General features: G+C 43.6%; 1 protein-coding gene across 1 annotated transcript in view; it reads left to right on the top strand.

Annotated features, from left to right (window-relative positions):
- The first annotated feature begins 208 nt into the window (after positions 1-208).
- The window catches only part of RAI14 (retinoic acid induced 14), a 131762-nt gene continuing 116293 nt past the window's right edge, over positions 209-15677 (top strand). The window contains 2 exon segments of the mRNA XM_042952380.1: positions 209-460; positions 12725-12804. Coding sequence (XP_042808314.1) covers positions 12769-12804 — 36 coding nt within the window. The 5' untranslated portion in view covers positions 209-460; positions 12725-12768.

Here is a 15677-nt window from a genome sequence, read left to right as displayed (position 1 = left end):
TTTTTTTTTTTTTTTTTTTTTAACGTTTATTCATCTTTGGGACAGAGGGAGACAGAGCATGAACGGGGGAGGGGCAGAGAGAGAGGGAGACACAGAATTGGAAGCAGGCTCCAGGCTCTGAGCCATCAGCCCAGAGCCCGACGCGGGGCTCGAACCCACGGACCGCAAGATCGTGACCTGAGCTGAAGTCGGACGCTTAACCGACTGAGCCACCCAGGCGCCCCAGTACAGCATTCTTTATCATGAACTTGGAGTATTGGCCAGACCTGAGTTGTACGAGTTTATGGTATTAAGTGCACCTTAAACGTGACATGGTAACATAGACATTTTCTGCCTGCCTTAGTTGTAGCAATAAGGTGCTGCTGTCACTGAGTGGATGTGCCATCGCAGTCTTTTGAAGGGAAAATCTTCAGTCCTCGCTACCTAACAGAAACATAAACGAGCCACAAATACAAGCCACGTAGGTCATTTTGAGTTTTCTAGTAGCAAAGGAAGCAAATGAAATTAATTGTAATGATATATTTTATTTGACCTGGTGTGTCCAGAATGTTATCAATATGCATTCAATGTAAAACTTACTGATGATATAGTTGACATTTGTTTTTCCTAGTGAGTCCTTGAAATGTGTTGTGTGTTTTCCACTTACAGGGCACACCAGTGTGCACTAGTCTCATTTCAGATGCTCGGTAGTCACATGTATTGGACAGCACTGATCTAACACTATGTCATTTTGTGGATCCTGTGACCTTAGCACACCTGACACCTGGAATGCCTTCAGTAAACACATTTCAGCTTCCCTGTGTCTTTACCCAGTTATCTGGGATTTTGCCCTTAGCTTTCAGCATTTCTTTAGAGGTAAATCAAAAACTGATTACATGTGCTATAATGGATATTGTGTGTTGGGTGTACAAATCTGTATGTCTGTGCTTCTGTGCAAGTGCATTGATCTACATAGACCTTTATTTTTTTTATTTTGTTTATTTTTTTCCCCTCTTGTAGGCAGGATGGTGTATGAGCCACATTTCTACATCCCCTATGTACTTGGCCGGTAGTTGGGATTCAGTGCCTAAGAATAAATAAAACAGCATAGGTTTCTTCTTTTTCTCCTTAAATTGCAAGCTCTTGCCTAGCCATGATATTTTTACCCTGTAAACCCTCCTGGTGTCACATATAAGGCATGTTGGTCTGTGGATGTCTGGGGCGTGGGGGGAAAAATGTTTCATCTTTGTTACCGTTAATGGAAGTGTTCCCATCTTTCATGTGAAAGCTGTTTGCTTCTTATCCCTAAACACAGAAAGTGGTCGGAAATTGATAGAAGGGCCAGGGTTTCGCATTCAGTTAATAGTTTGTCTTCACTAGGCAGGTGGTTCTAGGGCCCCCATCTGGCACAGGCACGGAACAGGCTGGGGCTTCTAATGGGAAAAGGTTGGAGAGGCTCTCCTTGCACACTGCCAGGGCAGGGGTGTGGCAGATCCAGGCTCGCATAGCCCCTGAGGTATGGTGCCTTGATTGAGCCACCCCATTCGGCTTCTCTTCCAGGTGTCTTGTTTAGAATAAATTGGGGTGACTGGCAGCATGTTTGCATATTCCATCTTCAGCAATATTCAAGGATTAACTGCCTGGAGGATTATCCTTGCGCCCCGAGGCCTCCCGGTCCAGCTGAGCCGCCCCAGCGCCCTGCTCCTTTCCCCTTGTTCCCACCTATCCTCAAGGTTTTCCTTATTCCTCCTTAGCCTCAGCTCCGAGCAGCTTCCCGGTCCCCCTCCCCAGTCCCCCTCCCCAGTCCCCCTCCCCAGTCCCCCTCCCCAGTCCCCCTCCCCAGTCCCCCTCAGCTCTGTGCAGCCAGGTCCCCCGTGGAGCAGAGGAGGTCAGGTGCACCTCATTGGCAGCACGGGGTCCCTCTTGGACCCAGCTGTTACGGTGGCTTTTTATTTCATGAGGGTTTTAAAATAGTCTAATGCTATTCGTGTCCAGTTAATTGTGATTCTTTTCGTTGTTGGCTGGTTCCTGTAGAAGAGTCAAAGAGCAGCACAGCCTTTCGGAATGGAAATAGCCCAAAGACCCACGCTGGGCCTGCTGCAGAGGTCTTCTGGGGTGATTGCAGTGTTGGAGGTGAATACAGCATGGAGTACATGGGGTGGGGGTGGGCCAGGGCCTGCTGCCTGGGGCAGAATACACCAGGGAGCAGCTGACAGCCAAAGGAATGAATGATAAAATTGCTCTTCCTTACCTGTGGGTTCAACAGGGGACGTTGTAGGTCATCTGTTGTGTTCAGCCCAGTTTGACTCCAAAGAGTGTGTATTTCGCTTCTGGAGGTCCCTGAAGTGAATTTAGCTCCTGACTTCAGAAAGGAGGTGATCAGACAGAAATGTTGAAGTTCTAGGTCCCCTTTTACTGTGGCATCCAAGATGACAGCCTGAGCAAGATCCACTATGAGGATTTGTCTCTTTGACAGACACCCAGCTTGGGCTACAAGGAGAGTGTCCTGACTCATGTGACCCCAAATCCTGTGCTCAAAGGGTAGAAGCCCCTTCAGGCCCTCAGGGATCCCTGGACCCAGGGCCCTTTTTGGTTCTTTTCTCAAACCAGCTCTCTGTACCCGGCTGGGGCTGCTGCCAGGCCCATGCTTTCCCATTTCTCCACCAGAGAGGAAGGTCTCTCCCTCCTTCTCTGTTACCCCCTTTCATTCCCTTCCTGTCTCCCTTCCTTTTCCTCCCTCTTCTCTCCCTCCCCTGTCCCCTACCTCTACCCTCCTCCTGAAATCCCAGGGAGAATCTCCTAGTAGCCTTGCTGAAGACACATTCCCATCTCTCAGGGAGCACCCATGGTCAGGATACAGCCAGGTCGGAGGAGGGTGGCACCTTGGAGGGATGTTTGTTTTTTTTTTTTTTTAAAGGAGGTGGGGTGCGGTTGTCAGAAGAAGGCAGGGCACTGCAGCATGCAAGGTAACCCCATTATGTCAAAGGAAATGAGCCCTGCCTTCAAGTGAGCAGCCCCCGCTACCCCTGTTGGACCGAGATGAGGAACATTCTTTTTTGAATGCACAATGTTCAAGTAATGTCCAAACATGACCATTGGGCAGCAGAAATAATTTTTGTGTTCTGTATCTACCCTCTAGTCCTGCTCCTGGGCCCTAAGACATGGAATCTGCGTTATTAACATATTTTTCCCTTGTTCTGAAAAGTATTTGAGGCCCTGGATATATGGGTAAAGAAATTGAGCAGTCCAAACAAAACCATTGTGATCTCTGTAATGACATTTCCAACATTCCAGAATGTGGAGTCCAAGTCCTCCCCATTTTGAAACTAAGAGAACCGATGAAATCTGCGGTAAGCCAATGTTTGACAATTAAGTTTTTCTAGCGTAAAAACAAGAATTAAATATAACCATAAATGGAACCCTACCCTCTCACTTCCTCTAAAGACATTTTTCACTACCTAACTTGGCAGATGGCCCCCTTTTTCACTTTATGTATTTGATAGTTAAAAAACTGGCTTCATTGACCCATGAGTATATTTCATAAAATTTACCAATTTTAACCTACAGTTTAATAATTTTGGAAGCTTATTGTTGTACAGCCATTACCAGAATCCAGTTTTAAAACCTTTCCCTCACCCCAAAAAGATCCCTCATGCCCATTTGCAATCTGTTACCACTTCCAGCCCCAGGCAACCACTAAGCCACTTGGTCTCTATAAATTTGCCTTTTTTAGACATGTCCTACAAATGGAACCTTATAATGTGTGGTCTTCTATGTCTGACCATCACTTAGCACAATGGTTTTGAGTTCCATCCATGGTGCAACATGTGCTGATACTTTGTTCCTTTTTAGTACTCGATAGTATTATTCCTTCCTGTTGGAATGCCATACTTTGTTTACCTGGCTGATAGCTATTTCAGTAGTTTCCACTTGTTTTGCAATTATGAATACTGCTATCAACATTTGTGTACAAATCTTTGTGTGGACATATGTTTTCATTTCTCTTGGCAAGATCCCGCAGGAGTGGAATTGCTGGGTTGTATGGTAAGTTTATATTTAGCTTCGTAAAAACTGCTTTCCATGGTGGCTTTTTGTTTTCCACATTTTATATGTTCACCAGTAATGTTTGAGTATTGGATGGAGATTATATATATATAAAAGTTTATTTTGAGAGAGAAAGAGAGCGGGGGAGAGGCCGAGAGGGAGAGAAAGAGAATCCCAGGTAGGTTCTGCATGGTCAGCACAGAGCCCACTGTGGGGCTCGATCTCCCCAAAGAGAGACCATGACCAGAGCCGAAATCAAGAGCCAGACACTTAACTGACTGAGCCACCCAGGTGCCCCCTGGATCTGTATTTTTAAACTCAGTTGGTTCTTTTGGGTTTCAAGATGGGTGAGGCCAAAGGAGTAGACTGAGAGGAAGAAGCTTAAGTTCATGGCACACGTGCCTTGCCATTTCGACTTGATTATTAGCTCTGCGCGGGGCATCTTTTTTTTTTTTTTTTTTTTCTGGAAAGATGAACACAGCAGTATGTTTAGACGGTGTTATTGACATCAACATCAAAGATCAAGAAAATGCAGAATTGGAAAGGCATTTTGGGGATCTAAAAATAGCCTCAACATGAGGGATAATCACATGGAATTTCTTAGTCTTAGGATGATTTTTGTATTCCAGAAGTAGTTTGTCTTGATTAAGCCCGTGCTTTTTAAATTGGATGGATTTAGGGCATGAGGTAACCTTGGGGCTTTTCTTTGGTAGGCTTATTGGAGCATGTGAGTAGCAGATTTGACAGACGAGATAGTAATGTTGCCAGAGCACTGGCCACTTTTGTATCTGTGCTGCTGGCCCCGACTGATTCATGGACCTAGATCGGTTCTGGTTGATGGCAGGTTCTATTTTTAAGGAAGAATGATGTATTTGTTTCACAAGAGAAGTGTTGTCCTCTGGATAAAGGCAAGTTGTGAATTTATTGAAGGAGATTAATGTTCTCAAGAGAGTTTTATCACATGATTACTATGATATGCTATCTGAAAGACGTTTACAATTTAAAAAGAATGCGGTCATTTATTTTCTTGGGGGAAAAAAGTGAAATATTAGAGTATTTTAGAAAGGATCCACTGCCAAAATGAAACTATTGCTTTTGTCTTTTTTCCCCCTAAACTTTCTCTTCCTTATCATTTGAGTAATCATTTAACAAGCCTGCACCTTAGTTCGTAAGAAAGAATACTATATGAAAGCACCTAGCCGGTAATTAATGCCCAGTAAAAGTTGCTTGTTTGCTCATTCATTTATTTATTCATATGTATCTGGTTTGCTGAATAAATATGCCTTCTAAGATGTAATCATAAAGCAGCTTTCTTTAATGTCCCTTCACCATGGGTAGTTACAAAATACTTTTAAGATGGACTTTCTTAGCAACTTTCAGATATGCAACACGATGTTATTAACTATAGTCCCCATGCTGTACCTTACGTCCTCAACAACTTATTTTAGAACTGGAAGTTTGACCCTGGTTTGACTTGTTGATCCCCTTCGCCCATTTCACCCACCCTTCACCCCTGCTAAATACCCTTAATTTAGAACTTAGAATGTTGAACTTAAATAATAATAAAAAGTTCAACTATGATTTAAAAGAAAAGATCTCTTTCCTCACTTTCTCCTGGTGGCTCGCTGCTTCATCTAGCTGTCAGGGCTGCTGGTCTCCCCAGGGTTTCCGTGGCAAAACTGGGGGTAGAGTGGGCACAGTAGGGGGAGATCAGTGTCTGGTTCATCCCAGAGAAAGAGCCTCTCCAGTCGCCACACACATTGACCCTGTTAGACTCCAGATGTAAGGGCTTCAAGAGTTCTTTTTTTGGCTAAATCCTTTGAAAATCTGCATCTTATACTGGCCACTTGCTTTGGAATGAAATATCTTTTGTATCTTTGTGTTTCCAACTTAGCACTTAGTGCCCATGCATTCATTCATTCCTCCACCATTCATTTGCTCAGCCATAGTGAACGTTGAGTGTTGACTATGGAGAGAGTCTTGCTGATGTTAGAGTTGAAGGCTTGGACCCGTTTGGGATGAAGTTAGAGTTGAAGGCTTGGACCCGTTTGGGATCGACTTTTTCCTTATTGAGAAGCTCCTTGACTAGAAGTGGTAGAATCTCATGCAAAGTAACAGAGCAGGCATGTTGATCTGGGGGTACTCCTTGGCCTGACCCATAGCTCTCTCCTATGGGGCTGGTAAAATCTCTATTCTGAGAACTTGCCCCCAGGGTTCTACCTGATGGTCCTTGCTCTCTGTTGACTCTTACATTCCTTTATTCAAAATGGGTGGTTCTCATGGCTGAGCTCAAGTATGTAGCTGGGGAGGTGCTGGATATGGAGTGTGACCCAGAGAAGAGGGCAGGCAGGACAGAAAAAAGGGCAACCTAGTAAGACTTCATTGACCAAATGGTTTTTTGTTGTTGTTTGTTTGTTTGTTTTACTTTAGTGCTTTCTTATGTACATGGTGAAATCTAATCATATTGCCTTTCCTCGGATCCCAGTGCAGCTAACCCAGTGCCTTTGGGACCAAAGAGAGCTTTGCTGAGGTCAAAGGTGAAGTCTGTTGGCTAGTCAGGCGCCTAACCTATGTCTTTGTTCCACACATACATTTGCGAAACATTTACTGATTGTATGCTGATGGCCAGTGTCCAAGTGGAAGCAAAATGAAAATCCTACTGGGAAAACCCTCCACCCTAAAATAAGTAAGCAGCCTGAGATGCACATTTTCAAATTTGCTGAAAACTGGTAATGGGACTCTTGCACCCCTCACTCACGTCCAGGTTGTAAAAGGGTCGGAGCTTGTGGAGATTGGGGGAAGGTCCTTCTTTGGAAGGAGCCATGCAATGATTCCCACCATGCCTACGCAACCCCCTGAGAGAAGCTTCTAGGACTGCTTAAAGAGATCAGACCAGTGTCTGACCTTTGCCTAGAAAATCTAAGGTGGACATGCCCCGTCTTGTGGGAAAGGTTAGACAAGATGGCCTTTCTTCATGAGGTTGCCCAAATCCTGAGTTTCCTTTAAGGCCAGTTACATCCCTACCCCTGCTGTAAAGACTTCTCTGATTTTTCCCAGGCCTCTAAGATTTCCACTCTTGGAATTCCTGCAGTATTTGACACCTAATTATTAGCTGTTACTCCCTTGGTCAGTTTTGAGCCCTCCATCGTGTCTGCTGAGAGTTCTCATAACCTAAACGTATGTTTAAAATCCTATCTTACTGAGATAAGAACATGTCAGCTGTGGATAAAATCAGGTGACGGGGAACAGGACTTACTGACCTCTGGTTCCCATTTGATGTTCTTTATTCCAGAAATAGTGACCTAGTCCTGGACACAGGCAGAGACTTGCAGCTTCTAACCCCAGGAGCAGTTCGGATAGCATGAGGTGCTGTGTTGTCAGCGTCAACTTACTGGGAAAGTTGATCTGGAGAGACCTTTTGCAGAATGTATTTGTTTTGCCAGATTGAGAGAATTGAGTGTTTATACAGCTTTTGGTTAAAATTCCATCTTTGTTGCAGAGAGATTATTGTCTGAGGAAACAAGTACTTAAGGGAGAAGAGGTAGGTGCTGGCCAGGAGAGAAGTATTTTAATTTTAGTTCCTTACATTTGTTTCAATGCATTGTTCAGTGCTGGGGATTTTAAGCCCAGTGTTCCTCAGAAAACCCCCTGAGGCCCATCTGGGGTGTGCATTAGTGTTGCAGTGTTGCTAAGGATTCATAGAAGTATCTCCACATTCCATGATGGGAGGAATAATTAGGCACAAGACATTGTTATTTATTCTGCTTCTCTAATGTTGCAGTGATTCAGAGGGAACAATTTTAAACCACTGCCCTTGAACCCTATGGTATGGTGCCTTAGATGCGGATGTATTCTTGGGATCCAGGAAAACATACATGTGTGTCCAGCTGCCAGTTGCCTTTGCGAGTTAATATTGCTCCTGGTGGCCATGGGTAGCCAGCTAGCTGCTCTTGTAGGATTTCAAATATAGAGGGCTCCCTTCCACACCCTCATGCTGCACACCCCAGTATTGTGAAAGATTCAGACACATTCAGTGAACACATACCTACTTGTATGATGTCTCCAGTTTATTAAAAAAAAATTTTTTTAACATCTATTTATTTTTGAGAGAGGCAGAGCATGAGTGAGGAAGGAGCAGAGAGAAAGGGAGACACAGATTCCGAACCAGGCTCCAGGCTCTGAGCTGTCAGTACAGACTCTGGGCTTGAACTCACAAATCGTGAGATCATGACCTGAGCCGAAGTCAGATTAGATGCTTGACTGAGCCACCCAGGCGCCCCTCTAGTTTATTTTTTTAATGAAAGTGTCAGTTATAGGTATAATATCACTGAGTCTAGGACAGTGTTTCCCCAATCTCGTTGAGCATCCAAATCACCCGAGGAGTTTAAAAAAAAATTACAGATTTCTGAGTCTCACTTGTGATTATGGAAATAGAATACTGGCTGGGGCTCCAAGAGGACTCTCCTATGCTGATGTAATTGGCAACATCGCCTTATGAAATAATCCCTGGGTCATATGTGGGGGTGGGAGTGAGTGGGAGTAGACGTAGCTGGAAAATAGAGGAACGTCTTTCTGACCACTTCAGTTGGGTGGGTTGTGGTAGAGAAATAGCTAAATAAAGAACATCTAGGAGCAGCCACATTTTAGTGTTATGGGTATTGCTGGTTAACCCTTGTTCCTTTCAAGTTCTCTTTCAGTTCAGTCCAGAGATTTCTAACCTGGAATTTTCCTAACTCTAAGGATTGGAGAAGGTAGTGGAGATTAGTAAGGTGTGCTTTGTTGAGATAGAACTCACAGTCTTTTCTGTTAACCCACTTGAAGTGTATAATTGAATGGTATGTTCACAGGTTATGGAGGCATCATGACAACAGATTTAGAAGATTTCATCTCCCCAAAAGGAAACTCCATATTTGTTCTGAGTTATTTTTAATAAAGAAGTCTAACATTCATAATAAAGCTCTATAGGCTCATACCAAGGTTTCTTGATTCAGGCTAGAATTAGCAGATAAAGGTACCTCCGGTTAAGCTTTGATTGAGAGCTTTAAAGGGAACATGGATTAATCCTGTTTGTTGGATGCAGTCTTTCAGATGAGAAGGTAGTAAGTCTGTGTGTCCCTGCACTGTTCGTCCTCATCAGTTGACTTGATGTGATTTGATGACTGGTGATAGCGATGGGAGCCATGTTCCAGTGACAAGCAAATGTTAGTAAACGAATATTTCTGCTTGGTGAGTGGGATGTGCTTTATTCTTGAAACGGGAGTACTTACAGTTTTTCCCATATATGTGTCACATGTCACCTGCTTTTTGTACTATCCAAATTAGGCTGGTGCACAGTTAATTAAGGTTCACTGCAGCCCTTTTGAAGTAAGTCATCTTGATTAAGTGACTTGTCCAAGGACGGCCATCAGTGTAGCCTAGATCTACTGATAGATATCACTTGTGCTCAAGATAGGCTATAACCCAATCTGAGCTTTGGAAGTCTGGATTTGGGAATTGGAGCAGTAAGATTCCAGCTGACCCAAGGAAGGCAAGTCCCTGATTTACTTGTGGGTCTTCTTGGGGAAGAGAAGGTGCTGGGGCAGACAGAACCCAGCACCCTGTCAGGGGCAGGTTACTTCTCATTAGTCATGACTTCCAGATGTTAGATCCTCTTGTGAATACCAGGAAGACAGTGACCTATTACTATCATTACCCCCTCTCCCCAGCTACAGTTCCTGTGTCTAAAATTACTATTCTGTAGGCTTCCAGAACCTCTTTACCCTTGATCCCTATCTCTATCATCTGGAAGTTGTACCTATGGACCACCCAGCTATCACACACCCAGACCCATGACTCCAGGAAGACATTCATTTCACAGCTAATATCTGCCTGCCTCTGGGAATTTTTGGAATTAAGTGCTTTATTTACTTAATCCTCCTCAAATAAGAGTTTGCATGTTCTCATTGCCATGCTAAAAAAAAAAAAAAAAGTCAAAGAAAAACACACAAGAAAAAGCACAACACCCACAAAAAACTTAATGAGCTCAAATAATAGTCTTACCCACCATTGCCTAAGACATTGTGTTCCAGAACTGAAGGAATGCTTTGGGTGGTTCCACCTTGGTGGGCTACACAGTTTATGGCCTTTGAAAACCTTGTCTTCCCTTTCTCCCTTTCCTCTTGCATAGATTTGGCTTCTTTCCTTGGTTATTAGCACTTCACCCAAAGGTGGAAGGAATTGAACTCAAAGGATGACTGCCATTTTCGGGAGAACCGTGAGCCAGTGGCAGTTGGGGAATATCTGATTATCGTTATTTCTACTTGGATTCATCAAAAGGTGGTTTGCACTGACACGAAAAAGCGTTGTTAAATGATGCAGCATAACTTTGATGAGTGTATTCCCTGCCTCATCTACCTTACTTCAAGATTCTCGGGGCTCCTGGGTGGCTCGGTCGGTTAAGCGTCCGACTTTGGCTCAGGTCATGATCTCACGGTCCGTGAGTTCGAGCCCCGTGTCGGGCTCTGTGCTGACAGCTCAGAGCCTGGAGCCTGTTTCAGATTCTGTGTCTCCTTCTCTCTCTGCCCCTCCCCTGTTCATGCTCTGTCTCTCTGTGTCTCAAAAATAAATAAACGTTAAAAAAAAAAAAATTTTTTTTAAATTAAAAAAAAAAAAAAGATTCTCAAAGCTCCGGGTGCCTGGGTGGCTCAGTCGGTGAAACATCCAACTAGGGCTCAGGCCTTGATATCATGGTTTGTGGGTTTGAGTCCCACCCTGGGGTTCTGCACTGCAGGTGTGGACCCTGCTCGGGATTCTCTCTCTTCTTTTCTCTCTGCCCCTTCCCTTCTCACAAGTACAAGCGCATGCTTGTTCCCCACCCCCCTAGAAAAAAAAAAAGATTCTCAAACCTTACCGAGCAAAAGATTCAACCAAGGACATGCCTGAGCCCTGCTTCCTGAGGTTCAGTTTCCATAGGATGTGGACTAGGATCTGGCCTTTAGCAAATTGTCCCCATGTCCTTGTGATTCAGATTAATGAGGAGCCAGTGGTGAGAAACACTGTCCAGGAGTTCGCACTTTGCTTTTCAGGTACCAGCCCAGCCTGTGGCTAAATACTTGGCAATTAACAAGGGCTAATTATAGCGTGTATGGTTTCCAAGGTAACACACATTCAGTCACTCCTGCCCAGGCCGGGAAGATTGGAAGAGACCACGGTGAGGCTGCAGTAATGGTGTGGCCTCCAGATTAATGTCACTGAAGGGCTTTCTGATGACTGGGCTTTTGTGCCCTTCATCCAAAGGCCCTGCTTAATGACAGCAGCGAAAATGAAAGTAAACAATGTTTGAAGCCAGAGAGTCGCTGGACAACTTCTGGAGGCAGTGATGAAGATACAAGGAAGGAGGAGTACAGCCATTCAGTGGCTTGGTTTTTTTCCCTTTGTTGCTTCAAATCCGTTTAGTCCAGAATGATAAGGGCAATAGAGGAACAGAGATGGCTTTGAAAGGCTTTTGAAAAATAATGTCCAACAAGGGTAAACATGGGACCGCTCTTCCTTCGTGTCCAAATGGACAGTACTGCTAAGGTTCATCTGTTCTCACTTTGTCAGGTGAGGCTTGAAGTTACATTTAGAGAGTGCTTGCTATGTGTTGGGAACTTGCACGCAGATTTTCTTGCCCTTTTGACCTAAATGCAAAGGTTCCACACTCTGTAATTTTCCAGTTTTAAGGGTGAAAGAGACAAAGTCTGTACCGTGTTTTAGCACAGGATTCTGCTTTTGGGTTTTAGTTTTAAAGCTACAGGGCAGTGGGAAAAGCGTTCAACTACTGCTCTGATTCTCAATTCCATCATAAGCAGGATTTTGGCCGGTGACAAGTTTCCTGACTTCTCTGTGGCTCCACTGCTACCTCTGAAACATGAGGTACTTAGCCTGGATCAATAGTCTTCACTTTTGAAGGGTGACAACTCCTTGCAGGATCTGATGAAAACTAGGAACTGTCTTCCCTGGGAAAAAAAACAAAAAGTACATATATAATACTTTAAAAAAATCACGTTCACTTTGCAGGGGACCCCAGAATTCCTAAATGAGGGGATTTCTTAAGACTCTGCCAGCTCAAACTTGGAATTGCTGGGTCCCACCAGGACCTTGGGGGTGGGGGAAGGGAGCCTTTTTCATTGTTTAGAGCAGCTTCCTGCAGAATGAGGTATTTGAAGAGGGAGGTTTTGTTGTTCCTGGCATTTTTTTTTTTACTAACTGCCTTGTGCGTGCATTTAGGAGGAAAGAAGAAACCACACTGAGAAAAATAAATATGGAATGAATGGCATCTGGAATATGAACTGTTTTCCTTCTCATTCTTTTTACTATAGTGGCCCTTCAAAAGGAGGTGGATGGTAGGATTAAAACATGAACAGCACGTATAGGAACTCATGCTGCACGCAGATACTGTATTTTGTACAATGACAGTTAAACTTGTTCTGTTAACGTTTTGGAAGTTGGGATAAAACTTAGATTCGGTTAACTTGAAAATGTCCGAAGCTTCTAGAGACTATATCGTGAGTGAAACAACACATTCTTTACTACTTCTTAGGTTCTAATTCTGAACACCTTTCTAACTCAACCCCAGTGGCCCATGGCCAAAAAGCTGTAATCCTAGCAGGAGGGAATATCTGTAGTGTTTATCTGGAAACCTAAATAGTTAATTTCTTTCTTTTATTCATTCTCTGCTTAGGTGTTGAAAATCTCTAGAGCTTTGGAAAGCTGAATGGACTAAACATGAAGAGCTTGAAAGCCAAGTTCAGGAAGAGCGACGTAAGTATGCTGCGTGACTCACTGTCTGCCTACTCCACTCTCACTCTCCTGAGGCGGCAGGAACAGCCCTCCATTCCTACCTTGATAAGGCACTGGGTTAATCAACTACAGGAGCCAGGAACACTCTGGGCCTCAACTCAGCGTGGCTTTTGTGAATGGCATGCTCTAGGTTCTTTGCTGTTTGTGCGAACAGCTTTCAAGAATGACTTCTTTATTCCTGGCGTCTGTGCCTTGTAGAGAAAGGAAGAGTCAAATTAAATATCTTAAAGAAAAGAATCAGTAAAAACCTCAGCATTTCCAAAGTCCCCCGAATCTGATTCGGAATGCCATTTTTGGAGGAAGCTAGTCTCGTGGGAGTAGTTAAGGAATGACATATTAGCTTGGTTCATCTTTGGCCTTAGGAAACTTTTTTTTTTTTTTTTTTTTTTTTTACTCTGTTAAGGCTTTTGTGGTAAAACAACACCTTTACTCCCCCTGAATTCTTGGGGTTCTCACTCATTTGTTATCCATCATAAAAGATTTTGGATTGGAGGAACCAGTTATGATGTCAGGATTATGAAACAAAGTCTCCCACAGGAGAAACTGGAGAGGATTATACACATGATATCTTAACAAACGGTCTTCTCATAAACCCTGCTGGGACTCCGGTCTTGTACTAGCTGAACTCCCATCCTTTGGGCAGAATTATTGAATGGGAGAAGCTCATGGAAGAGTCTCAGGTGGAAGCCCAGATGTGTCACCCTTACAATGGGCTTGCGTGGCTATCCTTTCCCATGAGGTAATTAAGGTGAACCTGGATTTTATTGTTTTGCCGTGAGTTCTAAGACAGCTTGGCACATGTGCATTTTTCCAGTAAATGGAGGCTGCATCTTTTGTGGCTCACATGTTAAATGCATACACCTCCTTTTGGCTGAAGCTTATCTTTTGAGGCTGCATCTTGACATGTAACTTACTGCCCTGATAAAGTCCAGACTGGTCGAGATGCTTGTGGGATGGTTGCAAATTTTTGTCTCGCTTAGAGGTTAGAGGCAGAAAGGGATTTTAAGAAAAAGTTGGGTTTCACCTTAAGTGAAAGTAACTTAAGTGGAACTTAGACAATGTGAAGTGACTTGGCCAGAAGCATCCAATTTGTCTTTGGCCACTGAGAGCCTCGGTTGTCGTCGGTCTTCCTTAGCCCTTTGCCCCTGTTACTCCCCTGAGAAACCCACTTCAGCCTCCTCATCTGCTGGCCCTATGATACTACGGCCTACAGATCTCATCTGGCTTTCAGTGAGAACAAAAAGGCAATTAGATGGAGAGTGTTGCCCAGATATGGATGGGTTAGTACATTGTGTGACCAGGTTAACAAATGTCTTTTCCATTCTAGGGGAATTTGGGTAGCTTCCATTTATACAGTTGAGATTATTTTAGCAAAATTTAATCAGTCTAGAGTTCCATGATATATGAACTGGGGTAGGGGGAAGTGATAGACACATAAACTTTTGGTTTAAAAAATTAAAAACTGGCGTCAGTTGGGAGTGTGTTGCTGGAATCTAGTTTTTAAATAAAAATGGAACTGTTGCAGTGATTAAAAAAACACAATAATAACACTATTAAAAGCTTCTGGGATTTGGCAGCAGAAAGACTGTGATTTTGGAAGTTAGTGCTAAGAGAAGAAATGTTAGAGGAGCAGCTTGGACGAGTGAGCAAAGGAAATTGTTACCATGGGGCCCGACAATATCGGATTGCTTTTGACATTTGATCAGAACATCAAATTTTGGGTCTGTTTGTCCATTTGTCAATCAGCCGTGTGATAATAACTGTTAGGAAGTAATTTAATCTATATCAGGTACCATCCAAAGCTCATTGTGTGAAATTCATTGAATCTTGCCACAAACCTTATGTGGTAGGTATTACACTTAGATTCATTTTACAGATGGAAAAACTGAGACCTAGAGAGGTATGGTAACTTGTCTGGGTTCTTAGAGCTCTACTTTGTACAATCAGTTTTTCTGACATCGGAACCCAGTTACAGAGCACAGGCTTTCTAAAAGGAAATTTGGATGGAGATTTGACCTTGAAAACCATTTCATCCAGTCAGCAGTTTGGAAAGTGACTTTGGACCTAGGCTGGTGACTTTGTGCAAGTCTCTTACCTTTCCTGACCCTCAGGTTCCACACCCAAAAAGTGGAGAAAATAATATTAGCCTTCCAAAGTTGTTGTGAAGGTTCTGTGTGCTAATGTATGTAAAACACATTAATCTTAGGGCCTGGCATTCAGGAGATGATTGTTAGATACTTCCTTCTCTTAATCAGGAATCCATGATCAAAAGTAGGGTTTGAAAAGTGTCTATAGCCAGGAGGGCAGAATAATCTGATAATAGCTGCTGCCTCTGAGGAGGGAAACTGAGAGCTGGGGGTAGCTGGGGGAGGTCGGCTTCCTTTGCAATGTGTGCCTTTTGGTTTGATTGTGTATGTTCACATGCATGTCACTTATTACATGAAAAACAGGTTTTAAACTGTTCAGTTAAATAAGCTGAACTGTAATCTTTACCTAAAGTGAGTGGTCTTTCTGAAATAACCATCCTAAACCATCAGCCATCAAATTTTCCTTCTTGTCTTTGTGTGAGTCTGAAAGGAGAAGGGGGAAGAAAGAGTTCTTTGTATTTCTGGGGGGTAGGAAGAAGAGGGACAGCAGATCATGTTCATGCTTTCATAAAGCGAAGGCAGGTGACCCACTGGTATGATCACGTTTCAGCCAGCCTGTGTCTGGGAGGTCTACAGCCAGATCAGTTTGAGGCCACTGAGAGCAAAACCCAGGAGTGAAAAAGGACAAGAGTGACCCAAAGGAGACCCCTGTGGATGCCTTTAAGGTCACTGTGCTGCTCCGGGACC

The sequence above is a fragment of the Panthera leo genome, chromosome A1, assembly GCF_018350215.1.
Source record: "Panthera leo isolate Ple1 chromosome A1, P.leo_Ple1_pat1.1, whole genome shotgun sequence".
Classification (NCBI taxonomy): domain Eukaryota; kingdom Metazoa; phylum Chordata; class Mammalia; order Carnivora; family Felidae; genus Panthera; species Panthera leo.
Note: the sequence above shows the minus strand (reverse complement) of the source record. Positions and strands in the feature narration are given on the sequence as shown.